The sequence below is a fragment of the Capricornis sumatraensis genome, chromosome 20 (assembly GCF_032405125.1).
Source record: "Capricornis sumatraensis isolate serow.1 chromosome 20, serow.2, whole genome shotgun sequence".
Taxonomy (NCBI): Eukaryota; Metazoa; Chordata; class Mammalia; order Artiodactyla; family Bovidae; genus Capricornis; species Capricornis sumatraensis.
Genome location: NC_091088.1, coordinates 31508175 through 31529002, shown reverse-complemented (window position 1 = coordinate 31529002; position 20828 = coordinate 31508175). Strand labels below are relative to the sequence as shown.

General features: G+C 52.9%; 2 protein-coding genes across 5 annotated transcripts in view; both read left to right on the top strand.

Annotated features, from left to right (window-relative positions):
• LOC138096743 (cyclic nucleotide-gated channel beta-1-like) overlaps positions 1-13643 on the top strand; it is a 93831-nt gene extending 80188 nt beyond the window's left edge. Inside the window, exons 21-23 of the mRNA XM_068993023.1 lie at positions 12726-12864; positions 12968-13247; positions 13639-13643. Coding sequence (XP_068849124.1) covers positions 12726-12864; positions 12968-13247; positions 13639-13643 — 424 coding nt within the window. The remainder of the gene's footprint in view (positions 1-12725; positions 12865-12967; positions 13248-13638) is intronic.
• A 3357-nt stretch (positions 13644-17000) lies between these two features.
• KIFC3 (kinesin family member C3) overlaps positions 17001-20828 on the top strand; it is a 30733-nt gene continuing 26905 nt past the window's right edge. For 2 of the 4 annotated variants that reach the window (XM_068991783.1, XM_068991784.1), the window contains exons 1-2: positions 17092-17181; positions 19724-19866. In XM_068991783.1, the coding sequence (XP_068847884.1) occupies positions 17109-17181; positions 19724-19866 (216 nt within the window). In that variant the 5' untranslated portion in view covers positions 17092-17108. Of the gene's footprint in view, positions 17182-17443; positions 17558-19723; positions 19867-20828 lie in introns of those variants that run through there. The other 2 variants (XM_068991786.1, XM_068991785.1) reach the window with 2 other exon arrangements.

Genomic DNA, 20828 nt, shown 5'->3' with positions numbered 1-20828 from the left:
AATCAGAAGTGGAAGTTCCTTCCCTCAAATGGGCCCCAGAGTGAGTGACTGTGAGTAGCAGGTCGCATGGTGAGAGGGTTTGAACACGGTGTTTCCTGCTTCTTGTTCAGTCACCCGGTTGTGTCCGACTCTTTGTGACCCCCATGGACTGCAGCACGCCAGGCCTCCCTGTCCCTCACCATCTCCTGAAGTTTGTCCAAGTTCATGTCCATTGCATCGATGATGCCATCCAACCATCTCATCCTCTGATGCCCTCTTCTCCTTCTGCTTATGTCCACAAACTTACATTAGGGCCGAGGAGGCCTCAAGAGGAAAGCGGACAGGACTCCTGACTGCCGCAGCTGAAGGTCAAGGCTGTAAAAGCCTGTCTGTTGGGCAGAGGGCAGCCCAGCTGAGTCCACTGTATGAATGAATGGATGCTGGGTCCCCTGGAGCAGAGCTTACCATAGGGCACAGACTTAATCGAGGCACCAAGGACTGCACGTGTGTCCAGGTGGAGCAGTGACCAGGAGAGGAGTCTAGTGTCTTGGAAGTGCTGGTGGTGAGTCAGAAGGACTCGGTGATGCCACGAACCCAGGCATCTTTGCCCTGGGATGAGCATCAGTTAGTGTTAGTTGCTCAGTCGTGTCAGTCGCTCAGTCGTGTCAGACTCTTTGCAACCCCATGGACTGTAGCCCACTAGGCTCCTCTGTCCATGGGATTCTCAAGGCAAGAATACTGGACTGGGTTGCCATTCCCTTTTCCAAGAGATCTTCTTGAACCAGAAACTGAACCTGGGTCTCCCACACTGTGGACAGATTCTTTACCATCTGAGCTGCATGTCTGAGCCTAATCAAGACAGTAGATATTTCTCCCTGAGTGGAGTGTTTCTGAGCAGTTTTGCCCCTCACTTTCTCTGAGTCTATGTTTCCAGCATTGGGTGTCGCCTCCTGGGTGCTGTGGGGTCAGGGATCCACGTTGGTCGTGGAGAGCATCCTGGTTGCACAGTTAGGCCAGATGCTGATGTGGTCCTTGATCAGTCAGTGGGAGTGATGGGCAGAGACCTTGAAGCAGCCCCTGAGGCTTTCAGGAAATGTTTGGAGTGGTGGAGAGGGCCCCTAGGAAACACTGCGGCATCTGGAGCTTGGCGCGTGGACACACAAGGCGCTCTGCACCTTTGGCTTTGAGCTTGGCAAAGTCAACTCTGAAACTATTCTAGTTATGAATATGCACAAATTCTGCCCTCAGTCAACCACCTGGGACCCCCAGAGCCTCAGTCACCATTTACCTAGGAGGCTTGTTTGCTGTGGGGGGATGGACGGGGGCTTCCCAGGTGGCTCAGTGGTAAAGAATCCGCCTGCAATGCAAGACATGGCAGGTTTGATCCCTGGGTGGGGAAGATCCCCTGGAGAAGGAAATGACAACCCACTCCAGCATCCTTGCCTGGGAAATCCCATGGAGAGAGAAGCCTGGAAGGCTACAATCCATGGGGTCGCAAAGAGTCAGACACGATTTAGCAACTAAACAACAAAAAAAATACCCTGTTAACTGTGGGGCTCTGAGCACTGCAGGGCTGGTGTGGGCAGTCTGTTTCTATAGGTTAGGCTAGGGCTGGGATGGGGGAATCCAAAGTGGGCCACCCAGGTCCCCGGTCTCCTCTGTCTGCCAGCATCCAGCTCCAGAGACAGCATCATTTCAGCCAGGACAAGGCTAGACCTCAACATTCTGGAGCGTGCGCATGGCCATGTTTCTGGAACTCTTTTCCTATCTGAGTCCCCTCCTATTTTTAACCACACTTGACTTCAACAAACAGGATTTGAGTATCTGCTACATGTTAAGCTTTGCGGCAGAAGAAAGAATAGCAACCGTGATAAAGACAGTTGTCCTAACAAAAGTGATCGTTTCTTTATCTGTAACCAGGGATAATAATAACATCTACCTCCTAGGGTGCTGTGAGGATTAAATGAGATCTTGACCATAGGGTACTTAGCACATAATGCCTGGCACATAGTAAATGCACAGTAAATATTACCCATAAGAATAATAGCTATTATAATTAGGACAGCCATTTATGAGGGCATGGAGGCTCAGAGAGGTTGAGTGCCTTGCTTAAGTTCACACAGCTTGGGGGCTTGAATGAAGGAGCTCCAGGGTAATGGGAGAGGGTGATTAGTTCTTCAGAAGCTCCAATTCAGTGTCCTGAGTGAGGTAAGGGAAGGGCAGATGGTCCTGGGGGCACTCTGACTAGGCAGTAGCAGGAAGGTCCCACAAGGAGGTGATATTTCTCCAGGGCCTCACTCGGTGAATGGGCTGTCATCACAACAAGAACAGCATGTGCGAATGCAGGGAGGCTCGGACACATAGCAAACTCAGAACAGGAGAGTGCCTTGGGTGGAGCACTGGGAGAGAGGGCTGGGCAGGGAGGCTGCAGGCAGATGGCAAAGAGCCTTGAACGTATGCAGAGGACTGACACGGGGCGAAAAGGACCCCACCCACTGTACCCTGGAGAGGCTGTATGGTACAATGGTTTAAGACCAGGCCTCTGGCACTTTCGCTGTGATCCAGTGGCGAGGACTCTGTGCTCCCAATGCAGGAGGCCCGGGTTCAGTCTCTGATCAGGGAACTAAATCCCACACACCACAACTATAGAGCCCGCGTGCCACAGTGAAGATCGGAGCGCCCACGTGCCACCACAAGACCTAGTGCAGCCAAATAAATGAATAAGGGATTCCGCTGGTGGTCCGGTGGCTAAGAATCCACCTGCCGATGCAGGGGGCACGGGTTTGATCCCTGATCTGGGAAGATCCCACGTGCCTGTGTGCCACAACTCCTGAGCCAGGCACGTGGGTTTGACCCCAGCGCTGAGACTCTCAGAGGCAGTTACAATCTCCAAGATTCTTTGTTCACTTATGGCTGGACTGTCCACGGCCAGCTGCCCAAAGAGGTGGGTGCAAGAGGATGTGCCTACGTGGACGGGGGAGGTTTGTCTGGGGGAAGGTGCTTTCTGGGTCATCTGCCCTTGGAAATCTAGACAGGAAAGCTGTGCCTCTAAGACCCTCCGGGAATCTCCTCTTGCAGCAGTTAAGTTGTCCGAACAGCAGAAGTGGAATGAATTCCTGACTCCTATTGGCCAATTTTGCCTTCATTTTGGGTCCCCCTGCACCTGCGCACCTGGCTCGGGGTCAAGTCTGGGTCGGTGTTGCCTCTGGAATGGCTGCATCTGTCTGGGACCCCACTCGTGCCAGACTGTACCAGTTTGAGGGGCCCTCAGCTGAAGGTACTTTCTATGCTCACTTTCTGGGATGCTGCGATGTTTTCAGGCCACTGAGAGAAACTCTGGACAGCCCAGGCTCCCTGTCTCCTGGGCCTTCCCGTCAGAGCCACACTACCGATGCTCAGGGTCTCCTCCTAGCCACTCACCCTGACTTGGCCTCCATCTGCCTTCTTCCCCATCCCTCCAGGCCCGCTCCTGCTCTTTGATTCCTGGCTCCTTCTGCTTCCAAGGAGGTCAGAGGCTCCCATCACTACTGGTTGGAATCTGGAACCATCACCTGCCACTCGGGTGTCCTGGTACATACATTTCCCAGGCTCAGGGTGCTTGCAGGAGGGCGTGACTGGGAGGGGCTGGGTGTGAGACCTCCAGGAGGCAAATCTCAGAGGGAGCTCTGGCCCAACCTCTGTGTGGTCTCCCTCCCTCCCTCTCCCTCCCTTCCTACCTTCTTTTCTTCTTTCCTTTCTCTCTTAAACAGCTTTATTGAAATGTAATTAAATAGCATAAAATTTACTCATTTAAAGTGTACAATTCAGTGGTTTTTAGTATATTTGCCGAACCATGCAACCATTCCCCATAACCTAATTTGAGAACTTTTCATCACCCCCTCACAGAAGCCCCATTAGCAGCACTCCCCATCTCCCCCTCCCTTCCCAGCCCCTGTCAGCCACTCTCCTTTCTTCTCCTGGTGTTCATTTGTCAAGCAACTGTCAACAGTGAGGCCAGAGCCCCAAGTTCACAGCTGGAATTACCCCTCCCTCGGACCAGGACTTCAGGCAGCAGAACCTCAGAATCACACAGTCATCCTTTCCAACTTGCCTACTCACTCCCTTGTGGTTTTAGCTCACCCGCTCATCTTCCTCATTTATCCAGGGAGGTGGTAGGAGACCCAGAGAAGGGAAGAAACCTGCCCAAAGTCATGCGGTGGTTGGGAACACAACTCCTGGCCTGGAGTACCCCGCTTTCTCAGCTCTCCAAGCTGCCTTCCCCCAGCTGCTCCCTACACATTCCTGGGCCCAGTCACTCTTATAACATTGTACCCCAGTTTTTCCATCTTGTAAAATGAGAATTATAACACCTACCTCACATATCACTGTGAGGATTAAGTGAAACCTAAAGCAATTTGAACTATGGTGTTGGAGAAGACTCTTGAGAGTTCCTTGGACTGCAAGGAGATCCAACCAGTCCATTCTGAAGGAGCTCAGCCCTGGGATTTCTTTGGAAGCAATGATGCTAAAGCTGAAACTCCAGTACTTTGGCCACCTCATGTGAAGAGTTGACTCATTGGAAAAGACTCTGATGCTGGGAGGGGTTGGGGGCAGGAGGAGAAGGGGATGACAGAGGATGAGATGGCTGGATGGCATCACAGACTCAATGGACGTGAGTCTGAGTGAACTCCGGGAGTTGGTGATGGACAGGGAGGCCTGGCGTGCTGCGATTCATGGGGTCGCAAAGAGTCGGACACGACTGAGTGACTGAACTGAACTGAAAGCAATCCTGTATGTAGAGTTTAGCCCAGTGCTTGGCACAAAGCGATCCCTCGGTAGAAGCAAGCTAAATCGCATTGAAGTCCCTCCCTGGCATCCCAGGCCCTGCACACTCTAGTTGTTTGGGATGGGTGGCGGTCCTTCCCCACCCCGTGAAGATGACGATGGGAGCCACTGAAACTGCCCAGGTCCTAGTCACTGCTTCCCTGTCACCTGGGAGCTGGTGATGTCGGCAGGGCTGGCAGAAGGTTGAGACTTGTCGTGATGACTAACAACCCAGAGCTGTGGGAGTCTGGTTAATCAGCAGCGTCAAAACTTCCCGTGGCTGTTTGCAAACAAGGGCCACCCCCAGAGGAGGAGGACCAGAGGCAGGGGAGAGGCCGTGGGGCTGCTGAAGAAGCTGGGTGAGCCATGCTGGCAGCACCAAGAGGCTGGCAGGTGGTCAGGAGCCGGAGTTTGGTCGTCCGGAAAACATAGCTTCTCTCACCCGGCTGCTGCCTCTGAGTACCTGCTCCTGCCCCCCGAGAAATGAAAAGCTGATTGCAGATACCAGGGTCTCTTGAGGGATTTACTTTCCAGGAGTGACTGATAGGTGCTTCCCAAGTGGCGCAGCGGTAAAGAATCTGTCTGCCAAAGCAAGAGATGCAGGAGACGTGGGTTGGATCCCTGGGTTGGGAAGATCCCCTGAAGTAGGAAATGACAACCCATTCCAGTATCCTTGCCTGGGAAATCCCATGGACAGGGGAGCCTGGAGGGCTATAGTCCGTGGGGTCGCACATGAGTTGGACACGACTGAGCACACCAGTGGCTCTTGCAAGAACACAGGCTGCGGTTGCAGGCTGGTGTCACAGCAGACAATCTTAGTGATGCTGATGGCCACCTGAGCAGTCTGCCAAGGTTGTGGGATGTTCAAGAACCCACTTGGGAAGGTGTCTGGGGGCTTGAAGAGCAGACAGGGAGGGGGTGCGCTGACTCAGCTCTCTCAGCCGGGCCTGGGCCAGCCCAGCAGACAGAAACCCAGCAAAGGAACCAGACACTCCCCTCCCTGACAGCCATTGCTCAGGCATTTTATGTGCCTCATGCCTCACGGGGGGACCAGCCCAGGCGAGAATTCCAGATCCAAGAGAAAAACTGTAAATTAGTACAAAAAGTAGCTCTCGTCTAAAATGCTGCCAGCGACAGCGTAAAGTGTAAATTTGGTACAGCCCATCTGATGGCAATCTGGCAACGTGTTTAGAAAGTGTAAAAAAAAAAAAAATGATCAGACTCTTTATTCAGATTTTATGAAGTTAACAACCCCACTCCCCCTGCCCTGTCCCCAGGGCATGAACAGGCTGTGTGTAGGGAGATGTCACAGCAATGCTGTTTATAAATGTGTAAAAATGGGAGCTACTCACATATCTGATCCCACGGAATGGCCAGTTCAGTGGTGGCAGAGCTGTTCAGAGGTATATTATGCAGCCATTTAAAATGTTTACTCTTTTCAGTCATTTTTACAGGGTGCTAGGTGTACCCCACACCGTGCAAGCCCAAGGTTGAATGGGCCCTGGGCCTCATCCTCAGTCTTGGTCCTGCAGTTCAGAAAAGGGGAGACCTTAGTAGGAAAAAGTCACTTGGAAAATCCCTTGTTCTATGATGTAAAGTGAGAAAAAGGCAGAGTAGAAAATTGTCTCCACGGTCTGCCTCCCACTATAACCACAGCTGGTGCATCAGATGCCGGGCTCTGGGCGTAATGTGTTTGCTCTTATTTACTTCTCATACCAGCCCAGTGAGTTAGTTACCTTGTCACAGGAGGAAACTGAGGCACAGAGGAAGTGACGGAGCCAGAGTTCAGATCCCCAACCACCTGACCCTCAAACCTAGTTTTAACCTTTGCTCCCTACTGTCTCCCCTTACTACAGAAATAATGTCTTTTGAAAGTTAACAGTGTTCTGAGCTTCCCTGGTGGCCCAGACAGTAAAGAATCTGTTGCAATGTAGGAGACCCGGGTTCGACTCCTGGATCTGGAAGATCCCCTGGAGAAGGGAATGGCTACCCACTCCAGTATTCTTGCCTGGATACAAGAGCCTGGAGGGCTATGGTCCACAGGGTCATTCATATAGAGTCAGACACGACCAAGCATCTAACACTGTCACACTTTCACCAGAAAGAAAATCTGGGCCAATGACAATAAGTGCAGAGTGGTGGGATTTGAGGGCATGGATGATTTGTCCTCTCTTGATTTCTACTACATTTGTGCAGGAAAAATAAAAATTGAAGTTAAAAAACAAACCCCCACCCCAGCAATCTAGAATTTGCAGCAGATGGGGAAAATTGAATGGGGAAGTTGAAAGAAAGCGGGGATGATGTGAATAATGCATGTCTTAGCTTAGAACAAGGAGAGAGAATGATTTAGGAGCAAGAAGAGAGCCAGGGAGGGAGCTTTTTGGGAGAGGAAGCCCAGGGCTTCTGCATGATCCCAGGGAAGGGCTGACTGAGAGGGAGGCCATGGGGGCAGGGCTCATCTGCCTCAGTCACCCTTCCTCCATCTCTATTACCTCATATACTTAAGTACATATCTCCTTAGTGTCTGCATTCTTCTCATTTTTTAGACTACAGGAAATGATAAGGGGAAAAAACTCTGTTTTCCTTTCTGCCCTGGAGTGCTAGGAGGGGGGTGTCTGCCAAATTCTTCCTCAGATCATCAAGAGGCTTCAGGTTCCCCTCACCTGGGAGCTGGGAAGCACTGCTGAGCCCAACTTTCCTGGCAAATGCAGCAGGTAAGTCACTGTCTAAATATTTTAGAGCAAAAGTGGTCTGGGGGGAAGGTTGCCTTGATTCCCAACACAGACCTTTGGAAGTGGGAGCAAGGTTTTCCTAGTTAATACAGCTTTTAGAAGGAGGGAGGGCCCAGAGGGAGCACAAAGGGGGAGAGGGGAGAGGCGGGGACCATTTGTTCAAATACCCGATGGGCACTGAGTGCTCATAGGAGCTGAGCCTGTAACAGAGGAGAGTCAGGATTAACAGTCCAGCCCCGGGGTCATCTAAGACCACACTCCTTCACGTCCACTGAGAAGCGTGACTTCCTCAGAGCTGGGAGGTGTGAATCAAAGGCCAGCAACCCCTACCCCTGCAAAGGGCCAGCCCCCAAGTGTGCTCAGAGATCAAAGGCTTGAGTCCTGCTGCTGGTAAGGAGTCAAACTCGTGGTTGCAGGGCTGGGTGCAGAGCCTGCCTGCGCCCTCCTGGGATCCTCCAAGCTCTTTCTGCACTGTTCATGATGGGCTGTATCAAAGCTATTGCAATGGCTTCAAAACAGCAGCTAATTGAGTCAGAATTACTTACTGTGTCACTCAGCTCCAAGAGGTACCCTCTGACTTCAAGAAGCTGTTTGGTACAGGAACATGTGCTGATCACACTTTTCAGAGGGGCAGGGGGCTCCTAATTGACCACATTGGAATGATTCCCTAAGGATCTTTTCACTCACTTCCCTTTATCTTTAAACTTTTTCCTCTGTATTGGGGTATAGCCAGTTAACAAGTAGTGTTGTGACAGTTTCAGGTGAACAGCGAAGGGACCCAGCCATACATATACATGTATCCATTCTCCCTCAAACCCCTCTCCCATCCGGGCTGCCGCATAACATTGAGCAGAGTTCCCTGTGCTGTACAGTAGGGCCTTGGTTGTCGTTGTTCAATCACCAAGTCATGTTCGACTCTTCAAGACCCCACGAACTGCAGCATGCCAGGCTTCCCTGTCCCTCACCACCTCCTGGAGTCTGCTTAAACTGATGTCCACTGAATCGGTGATGACATCCAACCATCTCATCCTCTATCATCCTTTTCTCCTTCTGCCTTCAATCTTTTGATCACTTTTGTCAGTTATCCATTTTTAATATAGCAGTGTACGTCTCATTAAGTCTTTTATGTTATTTACATGGGAAAAAAGTCTGTTCATACATGTTTAGCACACTCTGTTCTTTCCCTCTGTGATCCTTGTGTGATCTTTATTTACGTGATGTGATGCCAGGCACCTACTGCCTGTTGGAGCAGAGTCTGTAGCAAAGGCATGCCCTGCAATCAAGTTAGGAAAGAGTTCTGAGCTCAAGGAGATGATGGTGTAGATAGAAGAGACCTTTACAATCCAGCATGGGGGGTGCCGCAGGGGAGTGAGCAGTCAGGAGACTGTAGTGCCTGGTAGGGTCAAGGAAGGTGACCTCTAAGCTTGAAGGAGAAACAGGAGCTGTCCAGGTGAAGGTGGGTGGAGGCTGGTAGGAATAAGGTGAGAAGAGAGGCCTCTAGAGAACAGCATTACAAAGACCTGAAGGTGATTGAGTCCCAGCTTCAGTCATTAGAACTGGAAAATCATGTAAATCTTAGGTGTGCTTTACTCTGATCGCTACAAGAATCAGATCAAACAGAACTGGCTTATTATCACCCCCTCACTGCTGCCCTCTATGCAGAAGAACCCCTTGAGCCCTTGACTACCTCTCAGATGGGTGCCTGAGAGTTAAGGGCTTTCAGACTCTGAACAACAATGGTGCTCCCCCCCTTTCCTGGAGGATGGGTCAATGTGGATATGAGCCTGCAGCGTTGCCTTGTTCAGGTACTCAGTCATGTCCAACTCTTTGTGACCCCATGGACTCAGTATGCCAGGCTTCCTGTCCTTCACCGTCTCCCAGAGTTTGCTGAAATCACGTCCCATTGAGTTGGTGATGCCATCCAACCATCTCATCCTCTGCTGCCTCCTTCTCCTTTTGCCTTCAATCATTCCCCGCATCAGGGTCTTTCCTAAAGAGTTGGCTCTTCGCATCAGGTGGCCAAAGTACTGGAGCTTCAGCTTCTGGCCACTGCATTCTTGTGGCCCTCCCAGGGACATCTATGCCTCTGCCAGGAGGCAGGTAGGCTGAATCCAAGAGTCCTCGCTCATGGGCTCAGGACCTCAGCATCGGGGTGGCCAAGTTTCACTCTCCGTGTGGCTGGGGAGAATTGGCAGCCTCCATATCAAACCATCAGTGAAGTTTCTGGGATAGAAATACACCCCGAAGTCACTGATATGTAGTTTCTGACATTGTGCCACCTTAAACTAAATTCCAGCAATCATAAAGCAATTTGGTTTTGCATTTCAAGTCAGAGTTTTACTGGAATTTGGCAAATGCTTCCTCAACCATCTCAATTTTCTTTTTCCTTCACTGGTGCTTTGAACTTAGTAAACTCCAGCACCTATACATATATAGCTATACTATATGTTTGTGTATTGTATATAAACCACCAGGCTTTCCTGGTGGTTCAGTGGTAAAGAATCCACCTGCCAATGCAGGAGACATAGGTACAATCCCTGGGTCAGGAAGATCTCCTGGAGAAGGAAATGGCAGCCCACTCCAGTATTCTTGCCTGGAGAATCCCATGGACAGAGGACCCTGGAAGGCTGCAGTCCGTGGGGTTGCAAAGAGTGAAACACAGCTTGGCAACTGAACAGCAACAACAACATGTACACACACACACACACACACACACCTATTGGGTTCCTGTCTCAGCAGTAGCATACACCAGCTTTATCAATGAACTTTAGGAGGCTCAGTTTCCCTTCCTGAAAATGGGGACTATGATGGTACCCACCTCATAGGTGTTTGGGGTTAAACGAGATCTTGTTTTTAAAGAGCTCAGTGCAGTGCCTGGCACAGTGATAACTGTGATAAATGGTAGCTATTATGTGCATAGAGGAAAAAAACTGTACTAAAATGTTGGCAGCACTTATCTCTAGTGGGTGGGATTATGGTTACAATGAACATCTATTACTTTTGTAATCAGAGGAAACGAACAATAAATGTTATTATTAATTTAAAAATCTGGCTTTGGCTTTGTCAAAAGGAACCTGCAGTTAATGTCAACGTGCCGGCTCTAAGTAAGAAAAGGCCTCCAGTTCTGTATCAGGACTTGGAAAGACAGATACTCCCACCCCATCCCTCTCCTCAGTCAAACATTAGGGTCTATAATGAAAGGAGATACTTGGTCAAGGATCTAGAGAAAATTTGTCCTCATCTGACCTTGCAGTCCCCCTGACCGCTGCTGTCTGCGGGGCAGTCAGAGAGAAAGTGCCTCTCAAATTATGACCAGCTCTCCCATTGGGAGGGTTATCTGGGGTTCTTAGTTAGAAATCCAGCTCTATAGGAAACCATTCCAGAAGAGGGACTCGGGACTTCCCTTGTGGTCCAGTGGTTAAGACTCCTCACTGCCACTGCAGGGGATGCAGGTTTGATCCTGGGTCTGGAAACTAGAATCCCCCATGCCTTGTGGCTTGGACAAAAATATAAAAAAAACCAGAAGAGTGACAGGCACCCTTTATTGGGCCTGCACTGGGACATCTCAGTGAGAAGATAAAACACATGAATCCATTTTCAGTAGGGGGTTGGGAGTGTCCTGGTCTAGCATCCTGGACCATCTGAGGCCCAGGACCTTGGCTCTGCCTCTCTGGAGCTGCACGTCCCCCTCCAGTCGGTTCATCCTACCCTCCTGTTAAACAGGAAGAGGCAGAGCACCCACCCTCCTGGGATTATCTGCGGGAACCATCAGCCTGCACTGGGCTGGCTCCTGAATTTCTTTGCTCTCTCCTCCTTCCGCACCCTGGAGGGGGAATATTGCTGCTGACTCTGGAATAAAATGCCGCCTCTGTTTGGGAGACAAAGAACAGAGTGGCTCCTCTGGGTCAGCTGGCTCTCCTTGGCTGGCAGGCTCCCTGCCTCCCCCAGGCTGCTTCTGGGACATCCTCTGAGGAAGGCCGTCTGGGCCTACACCAGGAGCTGCTGTCTGCTCCGAGCCGGCATTCTGAATGTGTTTTCACTGGAGATTAAAGGAATATTTTACCTTTAAAAATTCCAAACAGCTTCCCTGCTCTGCAAGACATCTGTCTCTTGGGGGGGTATGAGAGGGGAACAGGGCCAGGGAGGAGCAGGGGGCAGCAGGTGGTGCCTTGGCTAGGGAGGCAACCTGGCCTGTGTACCCCTACTAGAGCTAGTGAGAATGTATGTGTGAAAACGCGTGTGCTGATGTGTGACAGTGCATGCATGTGCACGTGTGCTCACTAAAGTGTGTGTTGTTTAGTTGCTAAGTCAAGTCTGACTCTTTTGCAATCCCATGGAGTGTAACCCGCCAGGCTTGTCTGTCCGTGGGGTTTCCCAGGCAAGAATACTGAAGTGGGTTGCCATCTCCTCCTCCAGGGGCTCTTCCTGGACCTGGGATCGAACCCTAGTCTCTTGCATTGGCAAGTGGATTCTTCACCAGCTGAGCCACCTGGGAAGCCCATGAAAGTCTGTACTGGGGTTAGCAACATAGGAATGTTGCTCTGTGGAATGTGAGGAAGAGTTCAAGAGTACTTGAAGAAGCATGTACAGCATTTGTGGGAAAGCAAGGGGGAAAGTCTGAACTCCGTACAGGAATGTGAGTGCACATTGGAAGTGTGTGAGAATGTGCAAGTGTGCACACATACTAGCTAGTGTGTGTGTGCTAGAAAGTTTTAGAAAAAAGTATACTACAGTTTGTGAGAAACTGTGAAGGGTGGCAAGGGAGCACTTGTGAGAATTGTGTGTTAGTAGTAACTAGTGTGTGCAAAAGTTTTGTACTAGGGTTTGAGGAGGTGTGGATGAGAATGTCAGTTTAAGTGCAAAGCATGCACGTAGGAATGAACGTCGGGATGTGTGTGGGAACTGTGAATGTGTTCATGCGGACTCACTAGAGCCTGTGTGCAAACCTGTGAGAGCCGCGTGTATTGTATGTGAGCACGTAGGACGGCTCGTGTGCGTCTGGGGTGAGCGCGCACGTGTGCACGGGCGTGTGCGGAGCGCCGGGAGACCCAGAAGAAAGGTCTGAGCAGAGCGGGCAGCCCCGCGTGAGAGTGTGAGTCTCTGTGTGTGTGCACGCGGGAGCGCGCGCGCGTGCCGCCGCCCCCCGCCAGGGTCTGAGCCGGTTGCCATGGGAACCCGCCGCGGCCCGAGTTAATCATTTCCTGTGGAAAGTGTGCGGGAGGGGCCGGAGCGGGGCGGGAGCGGGGCGGGCCAAGGAGGCGGTGGCGTGGAGCTGCCTCCCGCCGGCGGGCCGGGCCGGGCCGAGCCCCTGGCGCTGCGGCGACGCCAGGATCCTGCCTCCGCCAGGCCGGTGAGTCCGGGCTCGGGCGGGAAGAGGGAGGGCTGGGCGCTCGGGTTCCGCCCAGCCCGTCGTTCGGGGTGTCGCGTCCGAGATCCCCCTGCCCAATCCCGAGGTGGGGCGCGGGGAGGGCCGGGCCCGGGAGACCCAGCCCTGCGCTATCCCGCCCCCACCCCCGCCCCCCGCGCTGTCCAGCCAGAGCCGATCAGAGCATGGGGGCGACAGGTCCCCTGGAATGCGAGCAGCCTCGGGACCCCCTTTCCGATTTCAATGGCCCGGGAAAGACGGAGATTGCCAGGGAACCGCGTGCCGGTCAGCGCCGCCCCCTCCCCGTGCCGAAGTCCCCGTGTCCGCAAGGCTCCCTCGAATGCTGCAGTTTCGAGCCCTCCCACCGCGTAGGTCCTCTGGGCAGTTGACTTTCCCCTTCGCAGGGCCGGGATGGGGTGGGCTAGCGGCAGGTTAGGAACGAGGGCCTGGGCCGGCGTCCCCCTGGGCAGTGGGGAAATTGAGCCTTTGACAGCTGCAGCCTGGTGGGGAGGGGTTCCCAGCTGGGAGGGCCAGCCCGAAGCCACCTCTGTCAGCCCCCTGTTGTGAGTTAGAGCGGAACTCTGGCGCAGTGAAGGGCCTGGTCCTGGCAGATTTTAAAGAGGAAGCTGTATTTAAATTCTCAAGTACCATTTGTCATCAGCACCACCCCCACCCCCCCCCACACACACATTTGTCTCAAGGTTGGGGGTCCTGGCCACACCTGCCCTTTCGCCTTCTCTGGCTTTCTGTCCTCCTGAGGCTGAGCCAGCAACTCTGCTGGCCCAGGCTGTTCCCTGTGCCCTTGATAAAAGTAGCCGTCTCCTTGGCCAGAGAGTCATTTGTGAGGAATGCAGTCTGAGAATGGGGCCCTGTATTTGCAGTGACTGGACTTGAGGGATGTGGGGGTAATGCGTTCTGCTTTCCTTCTGGGCACCAAGGAACAGAGGCTTTGAAATCTGGGTTGACCTGCAAAACCCAGGATGTGTGACTGCTCAGGGGAGGTCCAGCCCCTGTCCACCCTCCCAGACCTTCTGCCCCCTCTCTCAGGGAGACAAAGACTATGTTTCCCCAGGCAGTGGTCTCTGGGCAGTTGTCAAGTCTATTCCCCAATCATTGCAGCAACCCTGGTCTGGGGGAAGGGGGCTGCACCTCTGCCACCTTGGCCTAAACCTGGAGAGGCTGATGGGGCTCTCCTGCAGCCTGCCCCTGCGTTCACCCACCGCTGGATATAGGTCACTGAAACATTAAATTTGGGGGGGGGGCAGGGTTCTTTGTATATGTCGGTATTGTTCTTAATGTTGTGTATATGTGTTATCCAAACTTTACATCAGCCCTATTAAGGTAGAGTTCTCCCATTTCAAAGATGGAGATACTGAGGCTTAGAGACAAAGTCATTCTCCCAGGGTTGCACATCTACTAAGTAGTGCAGCCGGGCTCTGAACTAGCTTTTGGTCATAACCACACTGTGCCCCCATCACCCCGTCCTAAGACCTAGGTTTTTGTGTCTCCAGTCTTGGGCTGTTTGAAAGTCCTTGATGCTTTTAACTCTCACATCCGACACACTGCTAATTCAGCTACTTTTTCCTCTTCAGGATCTTGCACACACCCTTCCTCTTTCTTCCTGATCTCTTCCTGCCTCCCAACTTCCCTTCCTGAAAGCCAAGAAATATGTGTCCTTCTGTCCCTGCCCCTCAGGCTTAGCTGATCTCCTTAAAAGTCTTCTCAGGGCTTCCCTGATGGCTCAGTGCACATAGAATCTGCCTGCAATGCAGGAGACACAGGTTTGATCCCTGGGTTGGGATGAGCCCTGGGTAGGGATGATCCCCTGGAGAAGGAAATGGTAACCCACTCCAGTATTCTTGCCTGGAGAATTGCCATGGACAGAGGAGCCTGGCGGGCTACAGTCCAAAGGGTCTCAGAGTCCAACACAACTAAGCACAGAACACGTGAAGGTCTCCCTCAACCATGGAATCGACCTTCAATGCCCTTTGCCATCTCACCTTCCAGCAGCTCGGCATGCGGGTGGAGCCCATCTCACTCCCTCCTTCTTTACCCACTGGGCAGCTGATCCTCAGGGCAGATTGTGTGCCCAGCTCTGTGCTGAGTAGCCTGGAGAAGGGGATGTCTGGCTATGTCTCCCAGTTCCCTCCACTCCACACTGGTCCATCTCCATTTCCTCAGCGGAGCTGCCCATAAGCAGCATTAACGTCCACTCTGCCCTTTGGCCAGCAGTCCTGACCCCTGCCAGGGAGAGGGCACCCAGGAGACTCCTCCTCCAAGGTGTCTTCCTTAATCAAGGAAGGCAGAGGCCAGGACTCCCTAGCCAAGAGCCTGGCATTCTTCCAGGGCTCAGCTCTGCCAACCTCAGGCCACCCATCCTTGGGGTCTTCCTTCTCTTGCCTCTCAATGCTTCAGTTGTTCCTGCTCCTCTATTGACCCAGCATGTGCAGATCTCTCCTGTTCCAAATTCCACATCCTCTCCTTCCCATCCTAGCCAACTTCTCCAAAGAGAAGGAAGTGGCAGCTTCCTCTAGCCACCCCCACCCCACCTTAGACCTTCCCAGGTCTGCCCTCTGTTCTGCTCCATTGACCTTTCTTCCAATTGGATCTCTCCGTGGCATGGTTCCCTGGTAATTGACCATCCTCTCCTTCTCACTCCCGGTCACCTCTGAGGACTCTGCACCTGTCTGTTGCTTCAGCCACCTCTGACCTTCCTTCTCCAGCTTTCCTTCCCACTCAGAGTCACCTCTGTCCTCCCTGATTGCCTTTCATCTTGCACTACCTTTTAACGACTGGATCCTCACCTGTGGCACGGTGACCCCCATCAGCCTCACAACTCAGTGATTCCATCTCTAACCCTGCTGTCTTCCAAGCTTCAGTTCAGGCTTTCGTGTGCATTCCTATCAAGGCATTCACCCAACAAGCCTTTGCCAGCTGTTTGATGTGGATGTAGCTGCTGCTCCAGGCTGGGTGCCGTGGGACTCACCCTGGGGAACTGTAGAGGGTCGGGGGGATGGACATTGTTTAAATCGCTTGACTGCCTGGTAGAAAGCCATCAGTGCAGCGCGGGATGCGGAGAGTGGCCTCCAGCCCAGGTGGCGTCATTGGGAAATCCTTGAGTGCCTCCAACTCCATTTTAAACCCAAAGCAAACTCCACATTACCTCTCCGAGCTGACTTGGCTTCTTTCAAACATGGCATCACTTACTGTCTGAGTCTGGGACTGTAGCTTGGTGTTATCACCTTAAATGCCTTCAGAGTCGCTTTGCATGCAATAGGTGTTCCATAAAGACTTGTAAAGTAAATGAAGTCTGTCCTGTTCATTTGCTCAGTGCATGAGGGCCCTATGGGGCTTTCTACCCAGACTAGCGTTCCCCACCCCCAGCCCCATTCTCCATACCACCTGGAGCCTCCTTACCTCCTGTTCTGATTGTGAAGGTTTGTTGAAGTGTTTACCTCCCTCCTGACAGGGAGCTTTGAGGCCATGTCTCTGCTGATCAAAGAGGACCCCAGGCAGGTGCCTGGCACACAGCAGGTACCGGGTAAATAATTATTAAATGAAGAATGAATGAATCTTTGTATTTTCAAGTCCTAGCAGGGTGTCTGCCAGTTGTAGTACAGCGTGAGGGCTAGTTGAACACATGAATGAGCTGATTTAAAGAGAATTTTGATGTATATAAGCCAGACTTGTCAGAGCCACAGTCAGGGTCCCTTCATAATGGATTCATCGAGATGCTGTTGGAGGCCCTGGTGGTGCCTCCATGTGGGGTTGTGCCCTGTCTGTGTGCTGCCAGGCTCCGAGGGAAGGGCCGAGATGTGGGGTCTCCACACTGTGCTACAGATGCACCTGGTGGGCTCCTTGCCCACCTCTGAGCCTCCCTTCTCCTTAATGAGCACCCTGAAATGGTGCGAGGCCCTGTTTCATTGCCTGAGCCCAGGGGGTCCTTGGGGGACACTGGAATTGGGGCTTTGGGTTAACAGGTGACCCAGTCCCTTGGACCCTTGCAGATGGCAGGCTCCGATCTGCTTGGGGTTGAGGCGGGGGAAGGTGCCGGCCAGCGGGCTTCAACCTCCCTTTTCTTGCTCTCTCCGCAGGCCGCCCGGCGCCCGGAGGAGGCTACTAAGCCCCGCCGGGCCATGGTCCCGTCTCGCAGGACGTGGAACCTGGGAGCCACGCCCTCGCTGCGCGGCCTGTGGCGAGTGGGCCGGGCCGGGGAGCCCGAGCCGGGGATGGCTCGCCCCGCCCCAGCCAGCCCGGCCGCCCGCCCTTTCCCACACACCGGCCCGGGGAGGTTGAGAACTGGTGAGTCCGCATTTTTAAAATGCCTCTTTATTTCCCTTCCTTCCTCCAGATACCAACGATGAGACTGGGGTTTCTCGCAAGTTCCTAGACTCAGTCAGAGCTGTCAGGTAATTACAGGGTACCGGCAGCCCGCGAGCCGGGCGTGGAGTCAGGGCGTCAATTTCTCTGGGCGCTCCTGCCCCGCGCCCGCCCGTCTGTAAAGACCGGCCCGGGACGCCGAGTTAAACGTTAACGCAGACTGTGGCGCAGAGCGGGGAACGCGGCGGACAGCCACGCGCTCCCTGGCCGGCCGGGTCGCTGTGGCTCTGTGATCCGCCCGTCCTCGGCCGAGCACTCGTGGTCTCGCCCCGGTTTCTGCCCGCAGCTGGTAAACAAGGTAGGTGCAGAGCTGCCCGGCGCCCTGCGCGGTGCCGACACTTGATCCCGCCGGGGCTCGCCGGCGGATGGCGCGGAGCGGACGAAAGGCTGCTCCCGAGCGTGGCCTGGCAGAGGGTGGGTGCCATGCGCTCCTTTTAGGTGCCATCCAAGGTGGCCCCGACAGCAGGTGGGTAGTGAGGGAGTCCCCGAGTCTGGGGCCCTCCCTCCCCCTGGGGGAGCTGTCAACACGGGCTCTCCTTTCTGGGTCATGTCCCCTGGCGCTGCCAACATCAAGAAGTGGGCGGCTTCTGTGATTCCCGGTGCGGGCTCGATCATCAGGCCTGGGGAGCTGCCCCTGGGTGTCTGCCAGCCTTGGCTTGGGCAGGTCGTCCTGAAAGTGTTGGGGCAGAGGGTGTGTCTTCAGGCAGGGGGCCTTCAGGAGTTTGCTGTCTGACTGCTCCTGACCTACTGGGAGAGGGCTATAGAGGGCCAGTCTGTCTGAGTTAGCAGAGCTCTTCTGGGACATAAGGCCAAGCCCCTCAATGTACAGAAGGGAAAACCGAGGCCCAGAGAGGGCACATAGCAAGCTCCAGTTCCCTCTCTCCCACCTCACTTGTACCATCGGTGGCAGCCAAAGCGCTGCCCTCCACGGTCTCTTCCTTGGGGACAGTGAGGCTGGGGTTGACCCTGGAGTCCTCCTGGGAAAGCTTGGGCTCTTGAATCAGGTGGCCCCGGTTGTCTGGAAGGAGCTGAAGATGGTCTCTACTCTGCAAGATTGTCCAAAGGATTAAGACTGTAATATGAATGAATAGTATTGCTTTTCTGGCTTAAAAAAGAAAACAAGAATTGAAAAACAAAAACATGTTATCTTGGAAAACCAAAAAAAAAAAAACCCAGAAAGGTATAAAAAAGAAGACTCACCTAGAAGCTCGTCACTAAACATTTTATATAGTTCCTTTCAGTCCTGCACGTGCATATTGCTCTCTTAAATTAGTATTATGAGGCTTATATGACCATACAGACTTTTATCCACTTTTAAAATTTAAGACAAAGGTCCAGTGAAATCCTGTGTGTGAAATGCCAAGCATGGTGCCTGCCACTGGGTAGAGTTTCAGCCAGTATGAGTGTCCCTAGGCCCTTCTACCACCTCCCACCCCCAACTTACTGCCACTTTGAGAAGGGAAAGCAAGCAGAAGGTGGGTTAGCACATGGGATTGGAACACTGGCTTCAGGTGACCCTGGGCATATTATTAACCCTTCTGGGCCTCCGGTTCACACCTCTCAGGGCTGTTGTAAGGAGCTGTCGGTCTGCATTGATGACTACCTTCTGTGAGCACTTTGCATGCATCACCCCATTTAATCCTCATCGCATGACTGAAGTTGGTTCTTAATGCCCATGGTATTGACAAGGAAACTGAGGATCAGGAAGGGAAATAAGGCCTGAAAAGCACTTGGTCCAGTGCTGGCAGTCAGGATGTGATAGCACCCCAGGGTGGGGACTCTACAGTGTGCCCCTGGAGGCGAGTCCCCTCTCCCATCCCGTCCAGCCCCACAAGCTGCGGTAGAGGGCTGGGGATTAGGGGTGAATGGGGTATTGAAGCCACAGTCAGCTCTCTCCCGCCATCCAGTGAGGGAGGCGACGTGTCAGAGACTTGAAAGGATGTGCTTTAACTGGTCCTGGATGCGCTTTTGAAGGCCATGAGGACCAGGCCACCCAGTGTGGGGTTGGTCTTTATGAAGGCAGGGGAGAAATTGCCACCTAGAGGCGGCCTTGGTAATGAGGTCACGGCCCCGGGGTGCACCTCCTGTGAGGATTAGCACAGCCAGGGTGGCGTCGGCTTCCTTCTGCTGCTCTCTGTAGAGGGTTGGTGGTGGGCACGTGCCAGCCCTAAGGCCACCGTGGAGGGAGAGGAAGCCCCCACCTCCGGGGGGAGATCTTGGGCGACCTTCTGCAGAGGATCCCCGGGCAGTTTGTGGTGAAGAAAGAGCGCAGAGCCTGCTCAGCTCCAGGCCTTCCCTCCATGCTGGGCAGGCATGTGAGGGCGTGTGAGTCCTTCCTGGCGGTGCCTGGGCCGCTCTGAGTGTGTGAAAGGGGAGCTAAGCCTCAGCCCTGGCCACTGATCCCTGGCCAGCAGCCTCCAACCAGCGTCCGGCGTCTCACCTGTCTCCTCTTGTCCTGGGACAGGGCGTGGAAAAGATAGCCCGGCCGGCGGTGACGAGGACTCGGGCGCCCGAAGTGCAGCTCGCCCGGCCCTGGCTCAGTGCCGAGCCCTCAGCGTGGACTGGGCTGGCCCTGGGAGCCCCCACAGGCTCTACCTGACCCTGCAGGTAAGTCCGGGGGCTGTCAGAAAAGCCAGGTGTCTAGCTGGGCAGGTGTGCCATGGCCCTTTGAATACCAGCCGCTGGGCTCTTCTGGGGAAGGAGGCCACGAAGGAGACGGGTCTCACGCCTCCTGCCAAGCTCCGCATAGCACACCCACTGGGAGCCTGCCTGCATGGGACAATTTGCTTTATTAGGTTATCTGGCGGGAAATCTCACAGGAGATGACAGGAGCTTCTTAGCTACTCCCTGACTGAAGTGTTAAAGTGGGAAATGTGGGGCCTTCAGTGAGAAGCTATTAGGAAGATGGGCAGGTTTTTAGGGAGCTGTTTATTCTCACTGGGGCATATGAGTCCGTGGGGGCAGCGATACTTAAATTTCCTCATTTAAAGTGAGGACTTTACCAAAACTTGATTTCTTTTCTCTTGCAGTCATCACTGCAAGTCAGTTATCATGGGACTTTCAAAACACTGACTTTACGTTTATATGTATAGTATTTGGTTGTAGAATGAAGACATCCTGATAGCAATAACAATATTTACTGAACGCTGACTTTATATCAGGCATTGTGGCATATATTATATGTCTCACATCAGTTCCAAGACACAGTTACTGTTTTATGGATGAAGTAAAGGAGGCTCAGAGAGGTTAAGTGACTTGCTCCTGGTCACACAGCAAGCTGGGGTCTGAACATGATGAGCTTTAAAAGTGGTGTAAAGAACTCACATATCTGGCATATAGTATCTAGAAACTGAATGTCTCCTGTGGTCCTGTGTCTTTGAGAAATCCACTCTTAATTGATTTATCTTTTCTATACAACTACTTGATTGCATTTATACAGTTTTTATTCTTTATTTCTGCCTTCTATTCTGTGACTAGCTCTTTCCTCAACAGTAAGTCTTGGTGACTTCTTCACGCCTATCAATATATAGAGAACTACCTCATTCTTTTAAACTTATCATGCATAATAT